Genomic DNA, 25,705 nt, shown 5'->3' with positions numbered 1-25,705 from the left:
CATATAGAGACTGCTGGAAATGCAGGGAAAAACGAATTAAAAAATGGATGGATGAATGAATGTTTTCCACCATGCTTAAATGCAGTCCCCTTGTGTAATAAGAAAAATGATAGAGCCAAGTCTCCTATTTTATTTGAACAATGTAGCTGTCTTTGGTAGTAATGACCCTAAAAAAAACAAAAACACAAGAGGCCTTTTAAACTGGCACAATAGTTTATGTTCTTTGAAGTTGCAATTTTTTGTGTGTGTGCACATCTTTGTCATCATACCTTAGGAAGTCATGTATTTGTTTATTTATTTGTTTACTTAAGGATCCCCATTAGTCTCTACAATAGTAGAGACTATTCTTCCTGGGGTGCATATGTATCTCATCAAAGTATTTGAATTTTATGTGCCTTCAACTGCCAAATAAATACCAAGTTAGTAAGTTACAAAGGAAAATACTAAACTAATCACAGTTTACTTACACTAGCTGAAAAAATAAAAATAACAAAAATGCTTCCTCTACAATGCCATTGTGATTAAAATCATTAGGGAAATGAATATATATATATATATAAACGCACTCTACATATTGATTGTTCTGCTACCTAATTTTACTTTTTCTGTGTTTCTCATTTAAATATTTATTAGCCTTCCATAACAAACTTTGGTAAATTAGGGCAGGGTGACCAATCCCATCACAACAATGTCAGTGACAACAAGATCACATTCTGTATATAAATTGGCTAAATTCTTGCTCTCTATATATTTTAGTGGCTCTCTAAGTATGTCTATGTTATCCTTATTTTCCTTGCTTTACTCTGTCACTGTTCTTATGTTAACATACTCCCCGATTTCCAGCTTCATGTCTCCAGCTACATCTTCAGCTGAAGAGTGCACTCTCCGAAACAGATTTGAGCCGGGCTTTGTGGCCGATGGGGACTATGTTATTGGAGGGATCTTTCCTCTTCATTACAACCAGGAAATGCCTGACCTTAACTGCACCTACAAACCTCCACCAGTGAAGTGTAATGGGTGAGTTTAATAGAGGTTATAACCTTTTTTTTCTGCTAAATGTTGATAATATTTGTTGCTGACATGTAAACTTGTATAAATGTGATCATGCAGCATTATATAGTGTGTTAGTTCTTAAGTCTTTACCAGCAGTTAGGAAATAAATCCATTTGATTATTTAGAAACTAAATATCTAAGAAAAAGGATGATGTTTTTTTTTCTGCTAAAAGTAAATGTTTATTTTCTGACTTCTTTCTTTGTTCAAGTTTCTGATTCATTGATATTAAAGAAGCTTTTTGTTTGTTTGTTTGGATGTTTGTTTGTTTTTTAATTGAAACCCTAAACAATCAAATTTTCTAAATAATGATAATTCCTGAATATTTATTAGAAATATTCATAACATAAACAAAGTATTTCAAAAATGTATGGCTTAACATAAGGAAATATGAACAATGGGAAATACTCATTTACTTTATCATACAAAACAGAAGCAGTTGCAGTTGGTCCTATAATTGACAATGAAAGCAACACTTCTTTCTTTACTTTTTGTGTAATTGTGTTCCTGTGCATGTGCAGCTTTGATCCTAGGGCTTTTCGATGGGCTCAGACTATGAGGCTGGCAGTTGAGGAGATAAACCAGAACCAAGAACTTTTGCCCAATCACACTTTAGGATATAAAATCTTTGATTCATGTGCATATCCTCTGACTGGCCAAAGGGCTGCTCTGGCTGTGTTAAATGGTCTGAGTGAGGAAGACTCTCCTACATGCCGTGCTGCTTCTCCACTGCTTGCCCTAATCGGAGAATCAGGTTCTGCTCAGTCCATCGTGGTTTCGAGAATCCTGCAGCCATTCAGAATCCCAATGGTAACAGCAGCTCTTTACTTCAGCATTCCCCCTAAACATCAACATTTTATTTCATGTTTTATTGTGATGATTTTTCCCCCTTCCCTAACACAGATCAGCTATTTTTCATCGTGTGCCTGTTTCACTGACAGAAGGAAATATCCCACATTTTTCAGAGTAATTCCTAACGATGATTATCAGGTAAAACTTTAAAATCAGATAAATAAGGGGTTGATTATATGTGTCTGTTTTTGTTCTGAAAAAAAATGATGACCTTCATATGTACTTTATAGTAAAACATTTATTGTCATGATTTACTAAATTTATTATTTTATTATTCTCTCAACTGTTATATGGAATAATTTAAACAAATTATTCAGATGCTGTCACTTTAAATTTTATGTTTATGTTTTAAACCCATATTGCATATATTGGCTTTCTTTTTTATTTTTGTCTTGTTTTGGAAGGTAAAGGCCATTGCTCAGCTGCTGGTGCGCTTCAGCTGGACTTGGGTTGGGCTAATTCGAGGAGACCACGAGTACGGACGATTTGCTGTGCAAGGTTTACTGCGGGAATTACAGGGTACCAACGTTTGTGTGGCCTACCAAGAAATGATTCCTCTGCTTTACAATTCAAAGAGGGCCCTGGAGATCATGCAGGTAGATTTGAAGAAAAAACAAACATTGATTTAGTTTTCATGGAACTGCAGAGTTTTCCTTTCATACCAGAGATATATAAAAAAGTTGTTTATAATTTCATTTTATTATAGGATTAGTTCATATATTCATACTTTGCATAAGCAATGTTTTTTTACATGCATAAAAAACATATTTAAAGTAGAGCACTGTTGTAGTGAGTTTTCTATTTATTTTATTTTTTTAACAACTTTTTTTCCCTTTTTTTCATTGTTGTCAAATTCTCTGTCATATGCATTTCTACAAAGGTGATGCGAAGCTCTTCGGCAAAGGTAGTGGTAGTATTTTCAGCTGAAGGGGAAATGACACCATTTTTGAGAGACTACATGACACAGAACATCACAGGAATCCAGTGGGTGGCGAGTGAAGCCTGGATCACCGCGTCTGTTTTTACAGGAAGCGAATATTACCCCTACCTAGGGGGCACTATTGGGTTTGGCATCAAAAAAGGTCATATTGATGGACTTAGTGACTACCTGCTGACAGTCACGCCTCAGAGATATCCCAATAATATCCTGGTGCAGGAGCTGTGGGAGGCTCTGTATGGCTGTAATCCTTTTCTGTCCTCTGCCTCCCAGTTGCCTCCCTGCTCAGGGAAAGAGGAGCTACTGGGGCAGCACTCAGCCTACACCAATACATCCAGCCCTAGAGTGGCCTATAATGTCTATAAGGCTGTGTACGCTGTTGCTCATTCACTACACAATCTTCTTCTTTGTCAACCAAGCAGAGGGCCTTTTGAAAACAAGTCATGTGCTCAAACCAACAATATACTTCCCTGGCAGGTATAATCAAGCATTTGTACTTTTTTATTTTCACACCTAAAATCTTGATAATATTTTTAAAAAATTGGTTATATTTGTTGGTTCTATGCAATAAATATTTAAGCTCCAGCACTACCTCCAGGAAGTGAAATTTATCATTGCCGGAGAAGAGGTAAACTTTGACCTAAAGGGTGATTCCGTCCCATACTATGACATTATCAACTGGCAGAGAGGTTCAAATGGGAACATTGAATTTGTCAACGTGGGGTTGTTCGATGGAACTAAACCTGCTGGAGAGGAGCTGGTGATCCAGGAGGACAGAATAATGTGGGCAGGGCATCAAAGTGAGGCAAGCTGCTCACACTGTGTTTTTACCTTCATCAGATGCCAACTGTTGAAGTTCTGTAGGGTAAGATGGAGGTAAGTCAGGTAGGATAAGAAAGATTGGAACTGCTGTGAGCCCCTTTGATCTGATAAAATAAAAGAAGACAAGACAAACAGTAGTTTTTTCAGTGATTTCTGTTGGGTTGCTTAAATCTGACCTCTTCTAAAATCATAAATTTGAAACAGAACTTGATTAAATAATCTACCATTTCCTTTATAGGTGCCAGTGTCTGTATGCAGTCCCAGCTGTACTCCAGGGTCCAGGAAAGCTGTCCGTCGTGGGGAGCCTGTCTGCTGCTTTGACTGTGTACCATGTGACAGCGGCAAAACTAGCAATCAGACAAGTGAGACTAAAGATTATTGCAAATCAACTTTATTTCACGATCAGAGTATATTTTTGTGCTTAAAATACTTCTTTATTCTCGTTTCTGTAGATGCAATAGAATGCAAGTTTTGTCCTGATGATTTCTGGTCAAACCAAGATAGAACAGCCTGCATCCCCAAGAGGGTGGAGTTCTTGACCTTTGATTCCTTGGGTATTGCCCTGTTAGTGATCTCTGTAGTGGGTGCTTGTCTCACCATAGGCGTTTTTGTTGTGTTCTTCTATCACAAAAATACAGCAATTGTACGTGTGAATAACTCAGAACTCAGCTTCTTTATCCTGTTCGCACTGACATTGTGTTTCCTGTGTTCTCTTGTTTTCATTGGAAAGCCAACATTTTGGTCCTGCATGCTACGTCACACTGCTTTTAGTATCACATTTTCACTTTGCATCTCCTGCATCCTGGGGAAAACTCTGGTGGTGCTGGCTGCTTTCACAGCCACCAGGCCAGGGGACAACATCATGAAGTGGCTTGGGCCCAAGCAGCAGCGAGCTATTATTTTTAGCTGTACTTTTATCCAGGTGGTTATCTGTGCCGCCTGGCTCTTTGATGCTCCCCCTTATCCATCTCAAAACACTAAATATGAACGCTCAAAGATTATACTAGAGTGCAGCGTTGGATCTAGCTTTGCATTTTGGTGTGTTCTAGGTTATATTGGTCTTCAGGCATGTCTCTGCTTTGTACTTGCATTTCTGGCTCGGAAGTTGCCTGGCAACTTCAATGAGGCTAAGTTCATCACATTTAGCATGTTGATCTTCTGCGCTGTGTGGCTGGCATTTATTCCTGCCTACATAAGCTCTCCTGGAAACTATGCAGATGCAGTAGAGTCATTTGCCATTTTGGCTTCCAGCTTTGGCTTGTTGTTTTGCCTCTTTGCTCCAAAGTGTTACATTATTTTACTTAAGCCAGAAAAAAACACAAAACAACATCTATTGGGAAAGGAAAAGAAATGATCACAACTGTTTTAAAAATACTTGACAGTTCTATTTATAGATTCATCTTTAATTATTTTTTATAATGAAGTTTAATATTCTTTTGCTTTTTTCCCCTAAAAAATTTAATTATTTTTAATGTATTTTGGCTTGGTAAAATTAGTATTGCAGCATAACTAGAGTACTTGCATAGTGTACAGGAAAATAAATGTTTCAAAACATGAGTGTGTCACGGTGTGGTTGTTTTACAAAGAAAAGAAACAGTGAATGATACTTTGATTTCCCTGTCACTGCCTCATATTCTGGTGCTTTGTCATAATATTATATACTTTCTTATTTGTGGCTAATACTGTCAGAATATAGAAAGTTATTTAAAATCATTTTTAATTTTGTCACAGGGACTTTTTACATTAGCCGTAATATATAGGAGTTTAACTTTTACTGCAGAAAGCAGAAAATCAGGTTCTTAACCTTGTTATTGCTTTTTGCTTAAAGACAAAAGGCAGGCATTAATGCTTTTGCTTGTGTGTGGGTATGCAAATGACTTAGCAAAATATTGCATGAACCACTGGATGGATTTTAATGAAACTTTCAGAGAATAATCAGTGGAAGTACATATACAACTGATTAACTTTTGGAGTCAAACAAATTCAAGATTTCTCCTACACCTAATCAAATGTAGCAAACACAAATATAATTATAATGCAATTAGTTATACAGATTCAAAGCTAAAAAGTTACATGTTGGTAGCTGAGAGTCACTCACAACACCTAATCTGAGCATGACATCTAGCAATATGATGCATAAAATAATGTATTAAGTTGACAAAAATTGCTAGAACTCCATCATTTCTCAGTATAGGATGATATTAAGTTAAAACTTTGGGATGACAAGCAACAGGCGGTAAGAATTCCTTCAAGAAATGGTAGGGCCTTATTATCTATGATAAAACACCAAGTTGTTTCAATGCAAGTTCCTAGGCTTGACTAATTCTTTACATTTCAGGAGCATATGTTGATGTAGGGTCATATTCTCCATCCTGGGAGAAATGCTTGTCTTCCCTTCTTTATTTATTGTTCCAAATTTGTTATGAAGCTGTCTATGAAATGCTGTGTAATCAGTACTCTGCCATACTGATTGTCAGTGCAATTTGTTCTGTTTGTCTCTCTTTACACAAAGATAGAAAATAGTTTTTTCCATTACTGTTGTCGCTGGCCAAATTTCCACAACAAATCTTAGTTTAGGTTGTAAATGTAATAATGTTCTATTATAATATTTTACTTGTCTGAGTTCCATGTAACAGCATTTGGATCCTACTACTGTTTACTGTGACTGAAGAATCTTGCTCAATATATACTATAAATTCGAAAAAAAAAAAAAGAAAAAGAAAGAAAAAGAAGTCATGTAAATTATATCTTAGAATAACATAACTACAGGCTAGGAAAACACTTAAAAACTTGCATTAACAAACTAATAAATACATTTAGATTTGTATTGTATTTGCATTCAAATATTTTTAATTTTAGGCTTCAAAATTTATTCATCTTGAAGTTACACATAAAAATGTATTTGTGTTTACCTTATATACATAGATGTTAAGTTCATCTATTGAATTTTCCAGTCATGCCTTTTTTAATGTTTCTTTCAGGGTGCAATAAAATTATGTAACATTTGGGTACAAAAATACACAACAAGAGACCAAAACTGGAGGCTAATATTGCAAATATTTCCACAGCTACTGAGAATTTCCCAGGAGAGCTTACATAAGCTGGAATGAAAGAGATCCACACAGCAATAAAGATCAACATACTGAAAGTGATAAATTTTGCCTCGTTGAAAGTATCTGGTAGCTTTCGTCCAAGGAACGCCAGAAGGAGGCAGATAATGGCGAGCAGGCCAATGTAGCAGAGGACAAGATAGAATCCAAGAGGCCATGGTTCCTTACACTCCACAACAATCTAAACCGGCCAAACATATGTGGTGATCATTTAGAATGTATACTCAGCCTTAATGTAACAACAAATAGCTTTCATGTGTAAAAGTATATCTCTGAGTTCTACAAAAAAATTAATTACTTAAACTTGATCTTACTTTTCCATTTGACCCTCGATATGTTGGATTTCTGAATGGGAAGGGAGGAGCCCCCAACAGCCATCCTATACAGAGACAAATCTGAAGGCAACAATAAATAAGTGTCATTATAAAAATGCAAATAAAGAAAAAAAGAATAATTACATTATTCATAACTCTTGACAAAATACAGTTAGAGTGACAACTGCATATCTTTTCCACCTGAGGAGCTGTTGTACAGAAGATCATAGTCCTTTGTTGAGATGGACCAAACAACTTCAGACCCCTGGGTATGGATATATTAGCCCGAAAGGCCAAAAGAACAACTATAGTCTTGACTAAGAGGCAGGACAGGCAGATAACGAAGCTGATTCCAAATGCTGCCTGGCGGATCATACATGTCCACACAGATGGCTGGCAGATGAACACCAGAGTACACAAGAAACATAACTTGAGTGACAGGAGAAGCAAGAAACTGATTTCTGAGTTGTTGGCCTTGACAATGGGTGTGGTCCGGAAATGGTGAAAAATTATAGTGATGATAATTGTCAAGATAACACCCAGCAGAGTCAGGGCAACTAAAATGATGCCCATAGTCTCATCGAAAGACAAGTATTCTTCAACACCAGCAACACATTCCACCTTGTCTTTGTCTGACCAGTAGAACTCTGGGCATTTGATGCACTCAGTGGAACCTTTGGGGACAATAAAGTAAACATTTAAAAAAAACACTCTGAAATTTGTTTCTTGCTGGAGGTAAAGGATTAAATGGATAAAAGAAAGAAAATGAGCACTGGCTACCAGTCCGATTGCTGATCTCTCCATCTGCACAAGGCAAACAATCAAAGCAGCAGCGAGGCTCTCCTGGACGTCTGGCCTGTCTGCTGCCTGGGGGGCACGGAGGACTACACTGAGATGTAGGCACCTGAGCAATTACCAAAACAAATGTAAAAAATAAACAGTATTCTCTATGTTTTTTTAAGAGAATGAAAATGTTGCACAAAGTACACCTTTCCCACCTGTGACTCCCCTCTTGTCCATATAATGTTGTTCTGATTTATCTGCAGCTGCTGTTCCAATGGAGTTGAACCATCATAATTTCCCACTTTGACAAATCTATAAATAACATATTAATTAGAATATGATACAGTAGTACTAATCATAAGTTCATGCCTCCCGGTGTGAGGTTCTGTTAGGCTTGGTCTACAATATGGCTGTCCTCCCTTGGGAATGTAAAAGTGGCAAACAGGTACAAAAGATCATCCACCTTTGTGTGATCTGTCCTGGATGACCAGAACTTTCACAATGTGTGTGGGTAACTTCAGATCCACATTATTTCCAACATCAGGCCCCCCAGCCTCATGCAAAACTACAGAGCAAGCCTCCCAAACTTTGCCAAGTGCTGGTAATGCTGTTTAATCAATTTTTTGACTGACTGTCAAAAACTGCCTGATAACACTTCTGATGTCACTACTAATGCCCATTGGAGGTTATTGTAGACATGCCTACTTCTTGCAAATTTAATTATTTAGTCACCCAATAGTAATCTGCATGTGTATCAAATTAGGTGCAAATGGAACTATTACTTCTGCATGCCAAACCTTTTTTTTTACCAGTTCATTATTGCAAAATGAATATGATATTGACCTCATTTCGCCATTGCTGTTTTTCTGCCAGTTGATGATATCATACAGAGGAACTGGCTCTCCATTAGAGTCAAAATAAACTTTCTCCTCAAACTGGTTGGTGAAATTTACTTTCTTTAGATGATACAGCAGCTATGTGAAACAAATGACACATATTTTCACAAACATTCAGCAAAATAAAAAGAACAATATTGTTAATTTTATAAGTATTTTACTTACCTCTTCAGAGGTAAACAGTTTTTGTTTGTCACATGTCCCCTTATTAGGTCCTGCTGAATCACAGCTCAATAAAGCGTGCAGAGCATGGGCAATGGCAAACACTGCTTTATACACATTATAGGAGATTCTGACCTGAGATACATCCGTATAACTACTGGCAGTGAGACTCAGATCTTCTGAACCTGTACAGACAGGCATTACTTCATCCAGAGTATTTGTCTCATTTTCTTTAGATATTTCTCCTTCAAACCTGAGCTTACAACCAAACTGCTCCTCCCAGAACATGTTAATAAATTCCATTCCTGGTTTGGGAGATGGACGGACATTCAGTAGAAACTCTTTTAACCCAGGTATCCTGACCCCTGGGAAGGAGAAGCCCAGAGTTCCCTCTAAAAGGTGGTGGAAGTGCAATAATGTCAGAAGGCTAGCAGTTACCCACGCTTCACTAGCTATCCACTGAATCCCTGTTACATTTCTTTGAGCGAGCTGAAAAGGTATGTTTAAAGAAATTCAATGGTTATTATAATCTTGTGAAGTGTCACATTATCTCACATCATTATCTTAAATGATTCCTATATACTGTATATCAGCTAAGATACGTACTTCTAAAAACAGATCCAATAGTTGTCCCTCTGTTGCAAAGACGACAACAACCCGTGCGGTTGAACTCTGTAGAATATTTGCCATTTCTTGTATCTCAGTAGCTGTGGGTGATGCTGGAATTGTGAGATGAAATGCCACACAACCACCTTGTGATCTAAACTGATTAGAGAATGCTTGGATCCCATAATGACTATAGTCATCCTAGAATAGAGGAAGGATTTGTAATTCATGTTGGTGTGTTAAACTAACAAATTCTGAAGTAAAAAAAAAACATATATCTCACCGTGGTTCCTAATGTGCCCACCCAGAGCCAACCAAAAAATGTGACCAGCTGGACCAGGCCTTTGACTTGAAAGAGATCACTGGGCACGGTTCTCAAGAATGATGGGTATGTTACTTTGTCACTAAGACAGGTACAAGTGGCAAAATAACTCACCTAGGATGAAAGAGCCTTTTTATTATCAAAACAAAACATTTTAAAACAATATTACAACTCTTTTAAAACAATCTAAAAATACAATAAAATGTAAAGATTTCTACCAAATAATTTATTGGTTTACTTCACTAATTATCTTACCAGTGGGATGTTGAAAGAACCAAGAGTTTGAGCTACAGCTCTTGTTGGGGAGGATGATGCAAAACCAATGACAGCAGAAACAGGAGAACCAGACAGACACATGGAAGATTCAAACTGTGCTGTTCTTAACTCTTCTGTTTTGTCATCTTTTATATAATTACTTGTATTTCTTGAATTGGAAGACACTGAACTGATAGTGTTATCTCCTCCCATTTTGACTGTGGTTCGTAAATTAAGATTCATTGACATTTCTGTGGATTTTAACACCTCACTTACAAAATTCCTTTCATTGGAAAGATTTAAAGGGCTTTCAATTTCATCTGTTTGACTGATCACATTTGTCACATCCTTTGAGAAACTCACTAAAGAAAAAAGTGCATGCAGGCTTGTGTAAATGTTGTCACAGCTATCCATGATTCTATATCCTAATTTTATGCCTGGTAACAGATCAGATTTATTGTTAATTTCCTCCACTGCAAACACCATAGTCATCATCCAACGAAATGCTCTATAGTCAAACCTGCAGACAAATAAAATTTAACACGTCAACAGCTTAGAGGTGTCATGAATGCAAAAAAACAACTTGTAGATTAAATGCATTTCATTTTGGAGTGCAAAGAAATAGAATAAAATCTAAATATAGTAGATGTAAATATCCTTAAACTCACCCGCTGCATGGTGTAATTTGGGGTTTGCTGTGATAGATGTGTTGTGGCTCAGAAGCAACATAGTGCAGAGGGAAAAACCCTCCAATAACAACATCCCCTTCCATCTGCAAGGTCAGAGGCTCATCATCTCCTAGTTTTACACACTGAGGTACAGTAGAATTAACACCACTTTCTTTTATCCCTAAATCTTCCATCCTTTGTTCTATGGCTTCTCTTTTTTTCTCAACCTTTTCCTCTACACCTACATTTTTTTCTTCTTCTATGGAATAATCAAAACCAGACAACACATTAAACAGAAGACTAAAAAAAACACAAAGATGGAGCAATAGATAACTCCCAAAAAAAGTTTGCTGTTTTGCCCACCCGATTCCCATATTGACCTTGCACGAGCTGAAACTAACACTTCTTTAACTAAGTCTCTGACCTGCTAATGAGTTAATTTGATTTTAAAAAGAAATTATGGTGGCTTCTTTTCATTGGTCACCAGAGTCATCACAAGAACAACCAATCACAGTCAAAAGCAACAGTGCAAAGGTGGAAATGCTAATTATAGCTTCCTTGAATCTTAGTATGCGCCATCCTAAAGTGACCCGTTTACAAGTGAGCCTCAGTTCAAACCTGACACTATGTGTCATGAATGACCATGTAAATTCTGAGTGTTGAATAAAATTACAACATTTTCTAAAGTGGTGTAAGTCTACTCAAGAATATTTTAAGTTTTTGTTATTCAGCAAAATTTGTTTGAGAAAATATAAAAGCGCTGAATTTTAAAAAGTCAATAAAAGAAAATGAATTGATAGATGCATGGTTTTAGACCATTTTATCTATTCATTCATCCATCCATTTCCTTTACCCGCTTCTCTTTTCCAGGTCGCGGGGAGCTGGTGCCTATCTCCAGCAGTCCCTGTGTAAGGCGAGGGGGACACCCTGGACAGGTCACAAATCCATCACAGGGCCACATAGAGACAAACAACCATTCACACTCTGATCTTTTTATTCACAATAGGTAAATATGTGTTTCATCTGTAACAATCAGGCACCCATAGGTAGGGAGGTGCCATTGCCTTCCTTATGTCACCATGGTAACAACAGTGGGTAGTTTTCATTCCCACACAAACAGTTATGACAAACAGAGCCAAGTCTTCAGTTTGGGCCATGGATCACACAGCTGAAACCATAAATCCTAGCACAACCTTTTACCACCTCTGTTGAGCCAGTTTCAAATTCTCATCTTCTTTTTTTTATAGTAATGCTTTACTCTGTGTGTGAGTGTGTGTGTGGGAGGGAAGCAAAGTCCAGTCTTTGAATGTTCAGCTGCCATTTTTAGGTTAGAACTAAGGTATGAATTGAATTTAAATTAGGGTTAGGGGTATGCATGTATGGGAAAGGGTTAGGTTTAGGGTAAGGGTCAGGGATAGGCTACAGAAATAAATAGAAGTCAATGCATGGTCCTCATAAGAATAGAAAAACAAACGTGTCTGTGTGTGTGTGAAAAATACTTCAAATTATGCATTGTACCTGTGAGTCCTGCTATATATATATATATTCACCCACTCTATTTTTTTGCTCTCTTATTCTCATCATATTCTTGTTCATTACGTACATTTCTATAAAGGCCTATCGCAATAAAACACATTCTTTTGATATTAAAAATGTTTCATTGTCTCAATGTCTTAAAAAATAAATTGTGTGGCGTCACTGATTCAGAAAATATACCATCAGTATGAACATATTAATTTTATTCAGTTATCATAATGGTGAAAGGCAATTTAGGGGCAAATTCAAGTACAGAGTAGGATGATAAACAATCATCTTTTTTTTTTAAATATACCTCTAGAAATTGTGTTTACACCTTCATGTTGAAAAGCAAAACTTTTTTTTTTTAATTTCAAAGTCACACCATAACAGCTGTTGTGCTCTAATAAAGATGCACCTTAGCCTTTAAAAGAGATGCAAGAATAAAAAAAGCTAGATGCAGATGACAAAATTATGTTGATAGTCTAGTAAACAATGAGTTTTGTCACAAAAAATACTGTAATAAAGTTGAGATTTTTAGCTTGGTTGCAATCAAATGATAAAACATAATTTGACTTTTTTAAATGTGTTTATTTTAAAGTTTTTCATTAAACCAAAAAAAAAGTACATTTGTGTTTATTGGACATACACACAAAACACACGTACATGGTAAGTTCATCTGCTGAATTTTCCAGTCATGCCTTTTTTAATGTTTCTCTCAGGACGCAACAAAATTATGTAACATTTGGGCACAAAAATACACAACAAGAGACCAAAACTGGAGGCTAATATTGCAAATATTTCCACAGCTACTGAGAATTTCCCAGGAGAGCTAACATAAGCGGGAATGAAAGAGATCCATACAGCAATAAATATCAACATACTGAAAGTGATAAATTTTGCCTCGTTGAAAGTATCTGGTAGCTTTCGTCCAAGGAACGCCAGAAGGAGGCAGACAAAGGCGAGCAGGCCAATGTAACCGAGGACAAGATAAAATCCAGGAGGCCATGGTTCCTTACACTCCACAACAATCTAAACAAGCCAGACCAACATTTAGTATATATACTCTCCTTAAAGTGACAAAAAAATAAAGTTTTTATGTGTCAAATTATAGTATCTCTTGAGAAAAAAAGACAAAAAATTACTGGGTTTATTGTTCTTACTTTTCCATTTAAGGCTTGATATGCTGAATTCCTGAATGGGAAGGGCGCAGCCCCTAACAGCCAGCCGGTACATAGACAAATCTGAAAAGAAAAACAAAGCAAAAAGTTGTTTTAATTTTGCAAGAAATTTATATTACTCACAAATGTTTTAAAAATACAATTAAAGTGACAACTGTATTTCCCTTCCACCTGAGGAGCTGTTGTACAGAAGATCATAGTCCTCTGTTGAGATGGACCAAACAGCTTCAGACCCTTGGGGCCAGGAACATTAGCTCGAAAAGCCAAAAGAACAACTACAGTCTTGACTAAGAGGCAGGACAGGCAGATAACAAAGCTGATTCCAAATGCTGCCTGGCGGATCATACATGCCCACACAGATGGCTGGCCAATGAACACCAGGGAACACAGGAAACACAACTTGAGTGACAGGAGAAGCAAGAAACTGATTTCTGAGTTGTTGGCCTTGACAATTGGTGTGGTCCGAAATTGGTGAAAAATGACAGTGGTGATGATCGTCAGGATAACACCCAGCAGTGTCAGGGCAACTAAGATGATGCCCATGGTCTCATTAAAAGACAAGTATTCTTCAACACCAGCAACACATTCCACCTTGTCTTTGTCTGACCAGTAGAACTCTGGGCATTTGATGCACTCAGTGGAACCTATAGGGACAGTAAGGTAGACTTAAGTTTAATAAACACTCTGAGATTCAGCAATACACATGCACATGTATTTATGTCTACTTCATTGCTTCTTACAAGGGGTGTAATAATGCATTCATTAATGTGAAAAACATCCCGTAACATCTCTAGATTTTGTACCCACATATATCTTATAATCACTGTGTTATTTTAACATGTTATAAAATGCAGAAGTTTTTTTCAGCTTGGCTAAATGTCCTTTGAGTTTATTTGTTTGAGTATCATAGGTTTGAACACATGCTGAAAGAAATTAATCACTCTAAGTTTACTATTGTTGGCATCATAGTCAGTGATTTTAGCCTTTATGAGCATGTACAAGCTACAGTTGTCCACAACTCATCTAAGGCTTCTGCTATTGCTCTCACGAATGTTGGCTGGACATTCTGGACAACCAAGAGTTAGTTACCAGTAACTATGCACTACATCAAACTTAGAGATTCATGGAAAGTTGTGTTCTGCAAGCTTGACAGATTTATGAACACACAAGCAAACATGTGTCAGGGAAACTCTAGAAGGCAGTGTTTGGACAGAAAATAGAGAGATCAAAAGCATAGATTTTAGTTGCAACAATTAAAGGTAAAAAAAAATGACAGAGTAGAAAGATAATCTTTCTGAAACATCAAAATCATACCAAACCATGACTCCAAAACCGAGATACTGCATGTGGCAAACAACATTTTATGAACTGTTACATCCCTATTCAATGGTCAAGGTAAAATTGTGTGTGAGTAAAAGAAAAAAAACATTGGCAACCAGTCTGATTGCTGATCTCTCCATCTGCACAAGGCAAACAATCAAAGCAGCATCGAGGTTCTCCTGGTCGGCTGGCCTGTCTGCTGCCAGGAGGACATGGAGCACTACACTGAGATGTAGGCACCTGAAAAATGACCAGAATGGAGTAATTTAAAAAAAACAATAATATTTTTTCTTTATGAAAAAATCTCAAAGGCAACACAGAAATGGCATAAGTTATTTCTGCCCTACCTGTGACTCGCCTTTTGTCCATATGATGTTGCTCTGCTTTATTTGTAGCTGCTTTCCTAGTGGAGCTGAACCATCATAACTTCCCACTTTGACAAATCTATAAACATTAAAGGTAAAATATAGTGTAATTTTGGGTACCACAGTTGTGGATTTTACTCAGGCAGTGATGCCAGCAGTGAAATGTAGGAAATCCCAGGAGGCCTGGATTCCACAAACTTTTAGTCTCCATGTTAGGCAAATGTTCAACTAGCTGAGTCACCCAGTACAACTAACCATAAACTCCTAAATATTCAGGAACATTGCAGCTAAAATTAATAACATATAACATATTTAACCTGATTTCCTCCTTGCTATTCTTCTGCCAGTTGATGATGTCATACAGAGGAACTGGCTCTCCATTAGAGTCAAAATATACTTTCTCCTCAAACTGGTTGATGAAATTTACTGTCTTTAGATGATACAGCAGCTATGTGAAAAGAGGACAAGGATTCTCAAAAACATTCAGAAAGAACAATATTTTTAATTTTATAAGCATTTTACTTACCTCTTCAGAGGTAAACAGTTTTTGTTTGTCACATGTCCCCTCATTAGGTCCTGCTGAATCACAGCTCACTAAAGTGTGCAGAGCATGGGCAATGGCAAACACTGCTTTATACACATTATAGGAGATTCTGACCTGAGATACATCCGTATAACTACTGGCAGTGAGACTCAGATCTTCTGAACCTGTACAGACAGGCATTACTTCATCCAGAGTATTTGTCTCATTTTCTTTAGATATTTCTCCTTCAAACCTGAGCTTACAACCAAACTGCTCCTCCCAGAACATGTTAATAAATTCCATTCCTGGTTTTGGAGATGGACGGACATTCAGTAGAAACTCTTTTAACCCAGGTATCCTGACCCCTGGGAAGGAAAATCCCACAGTTCCCTCTAAAAGGTGGTGGAATTGTGGTAAGGTCAGAATATTAGCAGCTACCCAGGATTCACTAGCTATCCACTGAATCCCTGTTACATTTCTTTGAGCGAGCTGAAAAGATATGTTCAAAGAAATTCAATGGTTATGAGATACAGCAACAATTTTGTAGTTATTTCACATTATCTCACATCGTTATCTTAAATACTGCACATATACTGTATTTCAGATGAGATACGTACTTCTGAAAACAGATCCAATAGTTGTCCCTCGTTGGAAAATACAACAACAACCCGTGCGGTTGAACTCTGTAGAATATTTGCCATTTCTTGTATCTCAGTAGCTGTGGGTGATGCTGGAATTGTGAGATGAAATGCCACACAACCACCTTGTGATCTAAACTGATTTGAGAATGCTTGGATCCCATAATGACTATAGTCATCCTAGAATAGAGGAAGGATTTGTAATTCATGTTGGTGTGTTAAATTGACAAATTCTGGAGATTAAAGAAAAACCATATCTTACTGTGATTCCTAATGTGCCCACCCAAAGCCAGCCAAAAAATGTGACCAGCTGGACCAGACCTTTGACTTGAAAAAGATCACTGGGCACGGTTCTCAAGAATGACGGGAATGTTAGTTTGTCACTAAGACAGGTACAGGTGGCAAAATAACTCACCTAGGAAGAAAGAGTCATTTTATCATCAAAATAAAACATTTTAAAACACAATATTACATTTCTTATAAGATTTCTACCAAATAATTTATTCTTTTACTTCATTAATTCTCTTACCAGTGGGATGTTGAAAGAACCAAGAGTTTGAGCTACAGCTCTTGTTGGGGAGGATGATGCAAGACCAATGACAGCAGAAACAGGAGAACCAGACAGACACATGGAAGATTCAAACTGTGCTGTTCTTAACTCTTCTGTCTTGTCTTGCATAAAATTTCTGATATTTTTAGAGTTAAGAAACACTGAGGCATTATTCTGACCCCCTGTCATATTTACAAATGATCCAAAATCTTTTTCAAGTGTATTATTTAATTTGTTTCCAATTTCTTCTGTCTCATTATTAACATTTCTCATACCCTTAGAGAAACTAATTAAAGAGAAAAGTGCGTGCAGACTGTTGTAGATGTTATCACAACTGTCCATGATTTGATAGCCTAATTTAACACCTGGTAACAGATCAGATTTATTGTTAATTTCCTCGATGGCAAACACCATAGTCATCATCCAACGAAATGCTCTTGGGTCAAACCTGCAGACAATTACAGTTTCACATTTGCTAATTTAAAAGTGTCTTAGATGCAATAAATAAATATATATATTTTTTTTTTTTTTTCAATGTGAACACCAAAGACAGAAAAAAATAGCTGCGAATATCCTTACACTTACCCGCTGCATGGTGTCATTTGGGGTTTGCTCTGGTAGATGTGTTGTGGCTCAGAGGCAACATAGTGCAGAGGGAAAAACCCTCCAATAACAACATCCCCTTCCATCTGCAAAGCCAGAGGCTCATCATCTCCTAGTTTCACACACTGAAGTATATTAGAATCAACACCACCTTCTATCACCTCTTCTTTTTTGTCAACCTCTTCCTCTCCAATTGAAGAGTTTCTTTCTTCTACAGAATAGCCAACACTAGACAACACGTTAAAAAGAAAACTGACTAAAACACAAAACTGCAGCAATCGATGAGGCCCAAAAAGGGTTTGCTGTTTTGCCCACCCTGACCCCATAAAGACTTAGCATGTGCTGAAACTAAAAAAAAAAATCCTCTGACAGGCTAATGGGTTTAAATGGTTTTAAAAACAGTTATGGCTGCTTCTTTTCATTGGTCACATGAGTCATCACATCAGCAACCAATCACAGTCAAAAGTAGCCGTGCAGGTGGGAAAAGAATGGTATTGGTATGGTATCACTTGGCATTTTAGGGTGATATGTTTCTAAGTGAACAACAGTGCCTCAGTTTTTTGTGTTGTGAATGACCGCCTATGATCCAGTCTTATGTTTTGCAAAAAAATATTTATTTTTGATAGTAAAGACCAAAGACTGCTGCTGTTTCTGACAGGGAGAATAACATATCTGTGCTGCCTACTCTGTTGTAATTTGGAAAAATAAGGCAAAACATTTACGTCATAACAGAACAGACGCAAAAAGCATAAACAATGTTTCCATCATTCATTAGAAGACTAAAAAAAACACCTTTAATCTTGGGTTTTTATTATTTATTCTGATTGTACTTTTATGGATTGAGTTTTTTTAAAAAATATTGATAAACTGAAATAGAAATTTAGAAAAAAATCAGAAACATAATTCTGTTTTTGAAATTGATTTTATATTTTATTGTTTTCTTGTGTTCCTCTTTATATTCCTTTAAAACAGCACAAAATTTAGTAAGAACTGACATAATTAACACATACATAGCAATGCTTATTTAAATTAGGAAAACAAGTAGAAAGAACTGCAACACCTCATGTTAAAACCTTAGGTAGAAAACACAAATATGCTAATAGAAATTACACCCACATAGTGCACTATTTAGTTTTTGTTCATTAAATATTTCTTGGAGTTCTTCTCTGGCTGAAATATTATGATTAAACACTTTGGAGCAAATATACACAGGATCAGTCCAAAACTGGAGGCCAGAATGGCAAATATCTCCACAGCCACAGTAAATTTTCCAGGAGAGCTGACATATGCTGGGATGAAGGTGATCCACACTGCACAGAATATCAGCATGCTGAAGGTTATCAGCTTGGCTTCATTAAAATTATCAGGTAGTTTCCGAGCTAGAACAGCTAACACAAAACAGAAAACAGCCAGCAGGCCAATGTACCCGAGCACAGCCCAGAACCCAGCAGCAGAGCCTAATGCACATTCCAGGATGATCTTCTCCTTGTATGTGGTCAGATTTTTCATTGGAAAAGGAGGGCTAAGAACCAACCAAACAGTACAGATTAAAACTTGAATAAATGTGAAAAACACAACAGTCATTCTCTGTTGAAGAGGCCCAAACCATTTCATGACATTACTGCCTGGAAGTGTAGCTTTAAAGGCCATTAAAACCACTACAGTTTTCCCAAGAACACAGGAGATACAGAGAACAAAGGTGATACCAAAAGCTGTGTGCCGCAGCATGCAGGACCATTCAGAGGGAGCTCCGATGAACGTTAATGAACATAAGAAACACAGAGTCAGAGAGAAGAGCAGCAGGAAGCTCAGCTCAGAGTTGTTGGCTCTGACAATTGGAGTTGTTCTGTGACGAAAGAAAATAGCTCCTGTTATGATGGCCAGACAGGCTCCAATAACAGAGAATGTAGCCAGGATGATTGCCAGGACTTCATCAAAGGAAAGAAATTCAACAGGTTTGGGGAAACAAGCATCTCTTTCTGCATTAGGCCAAAATTCTATAGGACATAGGAAGCAATCAGGAGAATCTAAAAAAATAAATAATTGAAGGCTGTTAGCAGTTAAGTATTTCATATTGCAAACCTGCAACAAAATATTTGCTGTTACCTGTTGTATTACTGATCTCTCCTTCAGGACATGGTATACAATCATAGCAGCAGATGGGTTTTCCTTTCTGCAACACTTTACGAGTTCCTGTTGGGCATCTCTCAGAGCACACTGACACTGGTACCTGTCACGGAGATATATAAAAACAATAAAAGCTATTTTTAAAGCAGCTGTCATTAACTAGTTTAATAAATGTTTTTTTTGTTTTTTTTTTAATGCTGCTCTCTTGTCATTACTTGTGTGCCACCCTCAATCCAGGTTATGTTCCTGTTGATATGAAACTCCTGGCCTTTTGGCAGTGATGCATCATAGTATCCTACTGTTACCAGTTCAGTAACTTCACTCTCAATTTTCTGCCAGTTCACCAGCTCATAAAAAGCCATAGGATCCCCGTTAGCATCAAATGACACAGGATATCCATTCTGGTAAAAGTCCACTTTCTTCAGCTCAGTAAAAACCTGCGAGGATAATGCACATTTCAGTACAATAAAATATAGAAAATGAAAAGAAAATATCACAAATAAGATTTGTTGGACTTCAGTCAATCTAACTTATATATTTTTTAAATTAATTTTTTGATTTTGCTCACCTGCTCCAACGACAAATTTGTAAGTTTTTTATTTGTAATGTTTTTTCCTTGAAACACTGCATTGTGAATGGCATGAGCTATTGCATAAACAGCCTTGTACACCATGTTAGTAATTCTTAATTGGGATGTTTCAGTGTACGGGTTTTTGAGAGTTTTTATGTCTTCAGTTCCATCACAAATGCTCTTGTCTGTATGAAAATCTACAAACACAACAGAGGCAGACAAAAGAACAAATGAACCAAGATAACTTGTCCACAAATTAGTCACAGTACAAGTATACATAGAAATACAAGTTTACAACTTTTAACACGAGCAGCAACACAACTTTAATATGTTTAGTATTTTCATTTTTAAACATCAACTGTATAAAGATAAACTGGCTTTATGACATTCTGATAATTCATAATAAGTTCAAACTTTTGAAGATTTGCAACTTATTTCTACTTTTTAATACATGTTAAAGCGGCTGCATGTACAACACACCTCATTTAAAAGAGAAAAGCAATGACAAAAAATTCCGAAAACACAGCAGTCTGATATGAGGACTTGTTGTGTTTGCCAAACAAGATAAAAAGAAAACTCACTTTCTGTCAATGTGCAGTTAAATGCATCCTCCCAGAACTCAGTAAGCACTGAGGAGGCAGCTACTTCAGTGGGAGAGAGATCTAACAAAAATTCTCTCAGACCTGGAATGATAGACTGTTGAATGCCAACACCAATGGCTCCTGCACAGAAACTGAATCTCAACAAATGTGGGTCAGTTACCCAGGCCTCACTTCCTATCCACTGACGAGGTGGTGAAGGCTCTCGAGCCAACTCCTCTAACAAAATCTTCATATCTCCTGGAGCTGCAAAAGCCACAACAACCATCGCTGTTGACCTACAGAAATATTATTGTTAATATAACGTGTAACACAATTTTTGCCATTCATAAAATGCTTTTTTTATCCATTACAACAAAATATTTTGACTAATAAATTTCATTTCTTTTAAAGGTTGAACATGATTTTTTTTTTTAGTTTTCTGTGCAAAGAATCCACATCATTTAAAGTCACACAATCAAACACAGAGATGCAAAAACCTGCGAATAACATCAGCTACTCTCTGGATCTTGCTATGTGTGTTGGTCCGATAGAAGGATTCAGAGTACTCCACACAGATTCCCTCTTTTTGTGCTGCATCCAAAAAAGATGCCATGCCATAATTTCCATAATCAGAGTCAGAGCGAACAGCACCGATCCAAGTCCAGCCAAAGTGTTTCACCATCTTAGCCAGAGCATCAGCTTGGAACTGATCACTGGGAATTGTTCTGAAAAAAGTTGAGTACTGCTGCTTATCTGACAGGCAGGCACAAGTGGCATAATGGCTTATCTAAAAAAAAAAAGTCAGTGAAACTCATTGGGTAAAATGTACTTATTAGAGCAGGACAAGCTTATTTAATTTGCAATAAGTTCAAAGTCTTTACTTGAGGGATGTTGAAGGACCCAATGATGCGTGACATACTGATTGACGGTGTGGACCCAGACTCTCCAACAACAGCCATTACCATACCAGACTGGGAACAATTGCTGTCTTTGTAAAACACAGGGTCCTGACCATTTGATAGTTGAAATGCTACATGCGAAGCCACAGGTACTGAAGCACATGAGTCATAGATCTGATATCCGAGATTGATGTCCGGTAGAAACTCTGTGCTGTTGTTTATCTCCTCGATGGCAAAAATCATTGCACGAGAAAATCGTAATTCCCGGGCATCAATGCTGCACAGAAATAGTCATGTGGCTGCTGAAGTTCACATATTAAGAAAATAGTGATTTTCATTTCAATTAAAAAGAACATAGAAACAACTGCCATCAGGACAAAGAACATTATGACCAATGTGTTGCAGTACACAGGTCATAATGGTCATGACGGGAATCTAAATACATACAAAAGGTGTATGAAAAATTAATTTTAAAACAAAACGTTTGACATTGTTTTTAATTTTACAGGAATTTAAATATACAGTTGTAGAATAAAACAGCAGTTAACTTTAAATCCACACTAAAATTGGTCATTTTTCTTTTCATTTAAAAATTAGGTGAAATATGTTTTAAGATTGTCACCACAGAATGGAAATGACATTTAACCATGATAATAGACAGAATTAAATAAATGCAAATAAATAAAATATAAGTATATGATACAATTTCTACAAAACTGAAAAGCAGACAAAAAAATAAAATATTAAAATCTAAACATTTCCAACACAGTTTTCTTTTAGCTCTGCCAGTTCTCCTTCTTACTAACCTCCCTGTGCATCTTGGAGGTTCAGGAGCAATGGTGTAGTTATAAATCACTGTGTGCATGTTGTTGTGGATAGAAAAAACACCCCCAATAATGTAGTCTCCATCCATTGAAAAAGCTGGTAAACGAGCAGAACCCTGTAAGTTACATGTCATAGATGACACCTCACTACCAACTCCATCAGTATTTTTAAGCTCTGTAAGACTAGTGTTTTTTTTCAGATAGTTCAAAGGACCTCCCAAAGCAACAAATGAGTTTCCCTCAAACACACTCAGAGCCAGTCTCAGGCTAATAAAAAAAGCTATAATCTCCATCCCTTAAGTTATTGTATGCAGGTGTGTTTCAGTTCTTCTATATAGCTCTTCTGTTATATGTAAGAGGAGGGGTTTTAATGAGATGTCGTCACTCATTGGTGTCTGATCAAGTTTTTTAAATGTTAAACCTTTATGTATTTACTTTGCCAGCATATATGCGCTACTGCCCCCTTTCTTCTCTTCTATATTTACCACTAATAACACCAAAAATCCTCTTAATTTTTTCATGTCCTTACACGTTTTCTCAGAAATGTGTTTTAACTCTGATTTCATTTAAATTTTACAAATGTATCCACACTTAGTTCCTCGTTAGATTCTTAAATTGGAGTACTTAGACTTTTACTGCAACATATGGTATATATGATGGATTAGTGGTTAGCACTGTTGTCTCACAGTGAGAACGTCCTGGGTTCAAGCCCTGGGTTGGACCTGAGGTCTATCTGTGTTAAGCTTGCATGTTCTCCTCATGTTTACATGGGTTTCCTCCCACAGGCTAAAAGCATGTGTGTTAAGATGCCTTCAGGCCCAGGTCTCCCTCAAAAAGAGACCTGTGATCTGAATGGGTCTTGCCTGGATAAATAAATAAATACACTGTATGTCCAATGGTGAGTTTGAAACTGTGATGCATATTTGTAATGATCAATGATTAAGTAGTGAATGTTTAAATGCAGCTATGTAGTCAGCTGACAACACAACCACACAGCCTATTGACATTTCTTCTTAGATTACTTACTGATTTCTTTTTTGAAACACATCATGCTTTTAACAATTACAATGCAAAACAAACCATGTCTGGACACATGATTTGGAACGCAAAAAATAAATTTAAGCTATACATTCAACAATCATGCAGCAAAGAATGTGTATGACAACAAATAGAAACAACCAGGTTTAATGAAATAAGCTACAGCACTAGTATAACCACTACAACAAAAAAAAAACAGAAATATATAAATCAGCAGTAAAGTAATAGAAAAAGTGAAGGAGAAATTTAAAAGTTAAAAGGTTATTTTTTTGTACGCCACTTTCTGTCGTTGGCTGATGTTAGCAGCTGAAGAGTTCCAGGCCTCCTTCAAAACAACACTCCAACTTTAGGTTACCTTGGATGAAATGTAGACCACTGACCCTCAGTGAGTTCTGGACTCCATCTTCCTCCTTTCTAGATCCTGCAGGGTCCAATGAGCTCCTCTGAGTCACCATGAACTAATGTTGGCCCACAGCTTCTGGTCCAGTAAGGTATCTCCACCCCTGGTGATGGGAAAACAATGTTGGTCTGGTTATGAAATTTTATTCCTGCTTCAGGGTGTTCACTTCATTTATTCATTGATGAATTAATACATCAGTTTAAATCAGGTTAAGATAATTCAGAGTAATTAGTTGGTGCTTATTTCAGAATTTCATTCCTACATTTTGTGTGTTTATTTTATTTTTATTTTTACTGTGTTGATCTCAATTGTTTGTTGGTTATTTATTATTTTTATTTTTGCTTTATTTTTAATTTTGCAATCATTTTTAATTTGGTCAAGTAATCTAAATATTGCTAATAGAAAAAGTCAATCCAGACCCCCCTTTAACAAGTGCTTAAAACAGTAACAAGGTAAATTTCATTACCTTAATGCTACACAGTAATAATAAATCTGTAATAACATCCCATTCACTTTTTTGCCATTTTTAGTGTTAATAAAAGCCACTGATAAGAACTGTGAATACCCAAAATACCCAACTTTTGTCTACTAATAATACTAGAACACCCTAAAACAAACAAACAATAAAGTCCAAAGAAAATCCTAATTGCAACAAAAAATGGCTGATCAAATTATCCACATGAATTTATACTCTCGTTTGTTTGAATAGACTGGGAGGTTTGGACAAAGAGATATAATATCCCTGGTAGAAACAATTCTTCCCTGAAAGTGCATATAAAAATTTATGTTTGGTGATAGTGTTCTCCTAAGCGCCGAGGTTACTGCTTAAACAGAAACCATAACATAAAAGCTTGTGTTTCACCAATGTCAAAGCAAGCCATGGGTTAATTTTAGTTATTATAAATTTATTTATTTACTGAGAAATTACTGAATTGCTTTTTTAGATTGTTTTTGTTTGTTTGTTTGTTTTGTTTTGTTTTCAGCCAATTAAAGAGTGTCCTAAATACCTGACAGCCCTGAAACTTTACCAGTGAATTTTATGTTGAGTTTTATTTCAACGGAAAATGACGGGAAAAGACTTGAAATTTTTAAAAAAATGCATAAGCAAAAAAAAAAAATTAAAAACATTTATTTACTTTTTTTTTTTTGACCTAATTCTGTTTGGCAAAAATATTCATGAGAAATGCAAAAAAAATGTACCAATGTACCAAAGTTATATACATACAATTTGTATTCAGTGAAAACCTACTCTAATGCCATTTAGTTCTGATAAACATTAGTCATAAAAAAAACTTTGACAACTGCAAAAAAGATAAATAGTGAAGCTTTATTATTGCTAATTTTACATAAATTTAAATTGTCACCTTGTTTCTAATCATCTGATATTTTACAGTTAATTTTTGTTCATTAAATATTTCTTGGAGTTCTTCTCTGGCTGAAATAATATGATGAAACACTTTGGAGCAAAGATACACAGAATCAGTCCAAAACTGGAGGCCAGGATGGCAAATATCTCCACAGCTACAGTAAATTTTCCAGGAGAGCTGACATATGCTGGGATGAAGGTGATCCACACTGCACAGAATATCAGCATGCTGAAGGTTATCAGCTTGGCCTCATTAAAATTATCAGGTAGTTTCCGAGCTAGTACAGCTAACACAAAGCAAAAAACAGCCAGCAGGCCAATGTACCCGAGCACAGCCCAGAACCCAACAGCAGAGCCTAATGCACATTCCAGGATGATCTTCTCCTTGTATGTGGTCAGATTTTTCATTGGAAAGGGAGGGCTGAG

At 36.5% G+C, this 25,705-nt stretch overlaps 6 protein-coding genes across 6 annotated transcripts in view; 2 read left to right on the top strand and 4 right to left on the bottom strand.

Annotated features, from left to right (window-relative positions):
• Positions 1-847: 847 nt before the first annotated feature.
• LOC119617842 (vomeronasal type-2 receptor 1-like) lies at positions 848-2,615 on the top strand. The gene is made up of 5 exons (XM_037980596.1): positions 848-1,017; positions 1,573-1,861; positions 1,955-2,041; positions 2,308-2,499; positions 2,610-2,615. The coding sequence occupies exons 1-5, from the start codon at positions 848-850 to the stop codon at positions 2,613-2,615; spliced, it is 744 nt and encodes a 247-aa protein (XP_037836524.1).
• Positions 2,480-5,091, top strand: LOC108240870 (extracellular calcium-sensing receptor-like). Its single transcript, XM_037973353.1, has 4 exons — positions 2,480-3,317; positions 3,421-3,645; positions 3,901-4,024; positions 4,115-5,091. The coding sequence occupies exons 1-4, from the start codon at positions 2,787-2,789 to the stop codon at positions 5,014-5,016; spliced, it is 1,782 nt and encodes a 593-aa protein (XP_037829281.1). The 5' UTR covers positions 2,480-2,786; the 3' UTR covers positions 5,017-5,091.
• A 1,380-nt stretch (positions 5,092-6,471) lies between these two features.
• LOC108240919 (extracellular calcium-sensing receptor-like) lies at positions 6,472-10,605 on the bottom strand. Its single transcript, XM_017424716.2, has 11 exons — positions 10,440-10,605; positions 10,111-10,229; positions 9,817-9,969; positions 9,534-9,734; positions 8,931-9,317; positions 8,713-8,843; positions 8,085-8,181; positions 7,867-7,990; positions 7,288-7,760; positions 7,087-7,167; positions 6,472-6,953 (listed from the first exon to the last, which is right to left on the bottom strand). Exons 1-11 carry the CDS (start codon positions 10,603-10,605, stop codon positions 6,597-6,599), a joined length of 2,289 nt encoding a protein of 762 aa, XP_017280205.1. The 3' UTR covers positions 6,472-6,596.
• A 2,363-nt stretch (positions 10,606-12,968) lies between these two features.
• LOC108240869 (extracellular calcium-sensing receptor-like) lies at positions 12,969-17,799 on the bottom strand. Its single transcript, XM_025007725.1, has 11 exons — positions 17,456-17,799; positions 16,850-17,318; positions 16,583-16,735; positions 16,300-16,500; positions 15,686-16,171; positions 15,477-15,607; positions 15,142-15,238; positions 14,911-15,034; positions 13,646-14,118; positions 13,457-13,537; positions 12,969-13,325 (listed from the first exon to the last, which is right to left on the bottom strand). The coding sequence occupies exons 1-11, from the start codon at positions 17,797-17,799 to the stop codon at positions 12,969-12,971; spliced, it is 2,916 nt and encodes a 971-aa protein (XP_024863493.1).
• Positions 17,800-18,601: 802 nt separating this feature from the next.
• Positions 18,602-22,587, bottom strand: LOC108240914 (extracellular calcium-sensing receptor-like). Its single transcript, XM_037973284.1, has 8 exons — positions 22,458-22,587; positions 21,634-21,928; positions 21,250-21,539; positions 20,753-21,048; positions 20,201-20,368; positions 19,816-20,060; positions 19,580-19,703; positions 18,602-19,500 (listed from the first exon to the last, which is right to left on the bottom strand). The coding sequence occupies exons 1-8, from the start codon at positions 22,562-22,564 to the stop codon at positions 18,602-18,604; spliced, it is 2,424 nt and encodes an 807-aa protein (XP_037829212.1). The 5' UTR covers positions 22,565-22,587.
• Positions 22,588-23,927: 1,340 nt separating this feature from the next.
• LOC108240868 (vomeronasal type-2 receptor 1-like) overlaps positions 23,928-25,705 on the bottom strand; it is a 4,868-nt gene continuing 3,090 nt past the window's right edge. The window contains 1 exon segment of the mRNA XM_037980590.1: positions 23,928-24,016. Coding sequence (XP_037836518.1) covers positions 23,928-24,016 — 89 coding nt within the window.

This window comes from Kryptolebias marmoratus, linkage group LG2 (genome assembly GCF_001649575.2).
Source record: "Kryptolebias marmoratus isolate JLee-2015 linkage group LG2, ASM164957v2, whole genome shotgun sequence".
Lineage (NCBI taxonomy): Eukaryota > Metazoa > Chordata > Actinopteri > Cyprinodontiformes > Rivulidae > Kryptolebias > Kryptolebias marmoratus.
This window is presented reverse-complemented; position numbering and strand designations above follow the sequence as displayed.

Excerpts from the sequence above, each read along its gene's own strand:
- LOC119617842 (XM_037980596.1), top strand. The coding sequence starts at position 848 with ATGTCTCCAGCTACATCTTCAGCTGAAGAGTGCACTCTCCGAAACAGA. Across the intron at positions 1,018-1,572 it reads CCACCAGTGAAGTGTAATGG|CTTTGATCCTAGGGCTTTTC; the intron begins GTGAGTTTAATA and ends GTGCATGTGCAG. Across the intron at positions 1,862-1,954 it reads AGCCATTCAGAATCCCAATG|ATCAGCTATTTTTCATCGTG; the intron begins GTAACAGCAGCT and ends TCCCTAACACAG.
- LOC108240870 (XM_037973353.1), top strand. The coding sequence starts at position 2,787 with ATGCGAAGCTCTTCGGCAAAGGTAGTGGTAGTATTTTCAGCTGAAGGG. Across the intron at positions 3,318-3,420 it reads ACAATATACTTCCCTGGCAG|CTCCAGCACTACCTCCAGGA; the intron begins GTATAATCAAGC and ends TAAATATTTAAG. Across the intron at positions 4,025-4,114 it reads CAAAACTAGCAATCAGACAA|ATGCAATAGAATGCAAGTTT; the intron begins GTGAGACTAAAG and ends TCGTTTCTGTAG.
- LOC108240919 (XM_017424716.2), bottom strand. The coding sequence starts at position 10,605 with ATGATGACTATGGTGTTTGCAGTGGAGGAAATTAACAATAAATCTGAT. Across the intron at positions 8,182-8,712 it reads AACAGCAATGGCGAAATGAG|ATTTGTCAAAGTGGGAAATT; the intron begins GTCAATATCATA and ends TGTTATTTATAG. Across the intron at positions 6,954-7,086 it reads ATCGAGGGTCAAATGGAAAA|ATTGTTGTGGAGTGTAAGGA; the intron begins GTAAGATCAAGT and ends TGGCCGGTTTAG.
- LOC108240869 (XM_025007725.1), bottom strand. The coding sequence starts at position 17,799 with ATGGGGTCAGGGTGGGCAAAACAGCAAACCCTTTTTGGGCCTCATCGA. Across the intron at positions 16,736-16,849 it reads GTTCTTTCAACATCCCACTG|GTGAGTTATTTTGCCACCTG; the intron begins GTAAGAGAATTA and ends CTTTCTTCCTAG. Across the intron at positions 13,326-13,456 it reads ATCAAGCCTTAAATGGAAAA|ATTGTTGTGGAGTGTAAGGA; the intron begins GTAAGAACAATA and ends TGGCTTGTTTAG.
- LOC108240914 (XM_037973284.1), bottom strand. The coding sequence starts at position 22,564 with ATGGATGGAGACTACATTATTGGGGGTGTTTTTTCTATCCACAACAAC. Across the intron at positions 21,929-22,457 it reads CCTCCAAGATGCACAGGGAG|CATTGATGCCCGGGAATTAC; the intron begins GTTAGTAAGAAG and ends ATTTCTGTGCAG. Across the intron at positions 19,501-19,579 it reads AGAGATCAGTAATACAACAG|ATTCTCCTGATTGCTTCCTA; the intron begins GTAACAGCAAAT and ends TTATTTTTTTAG.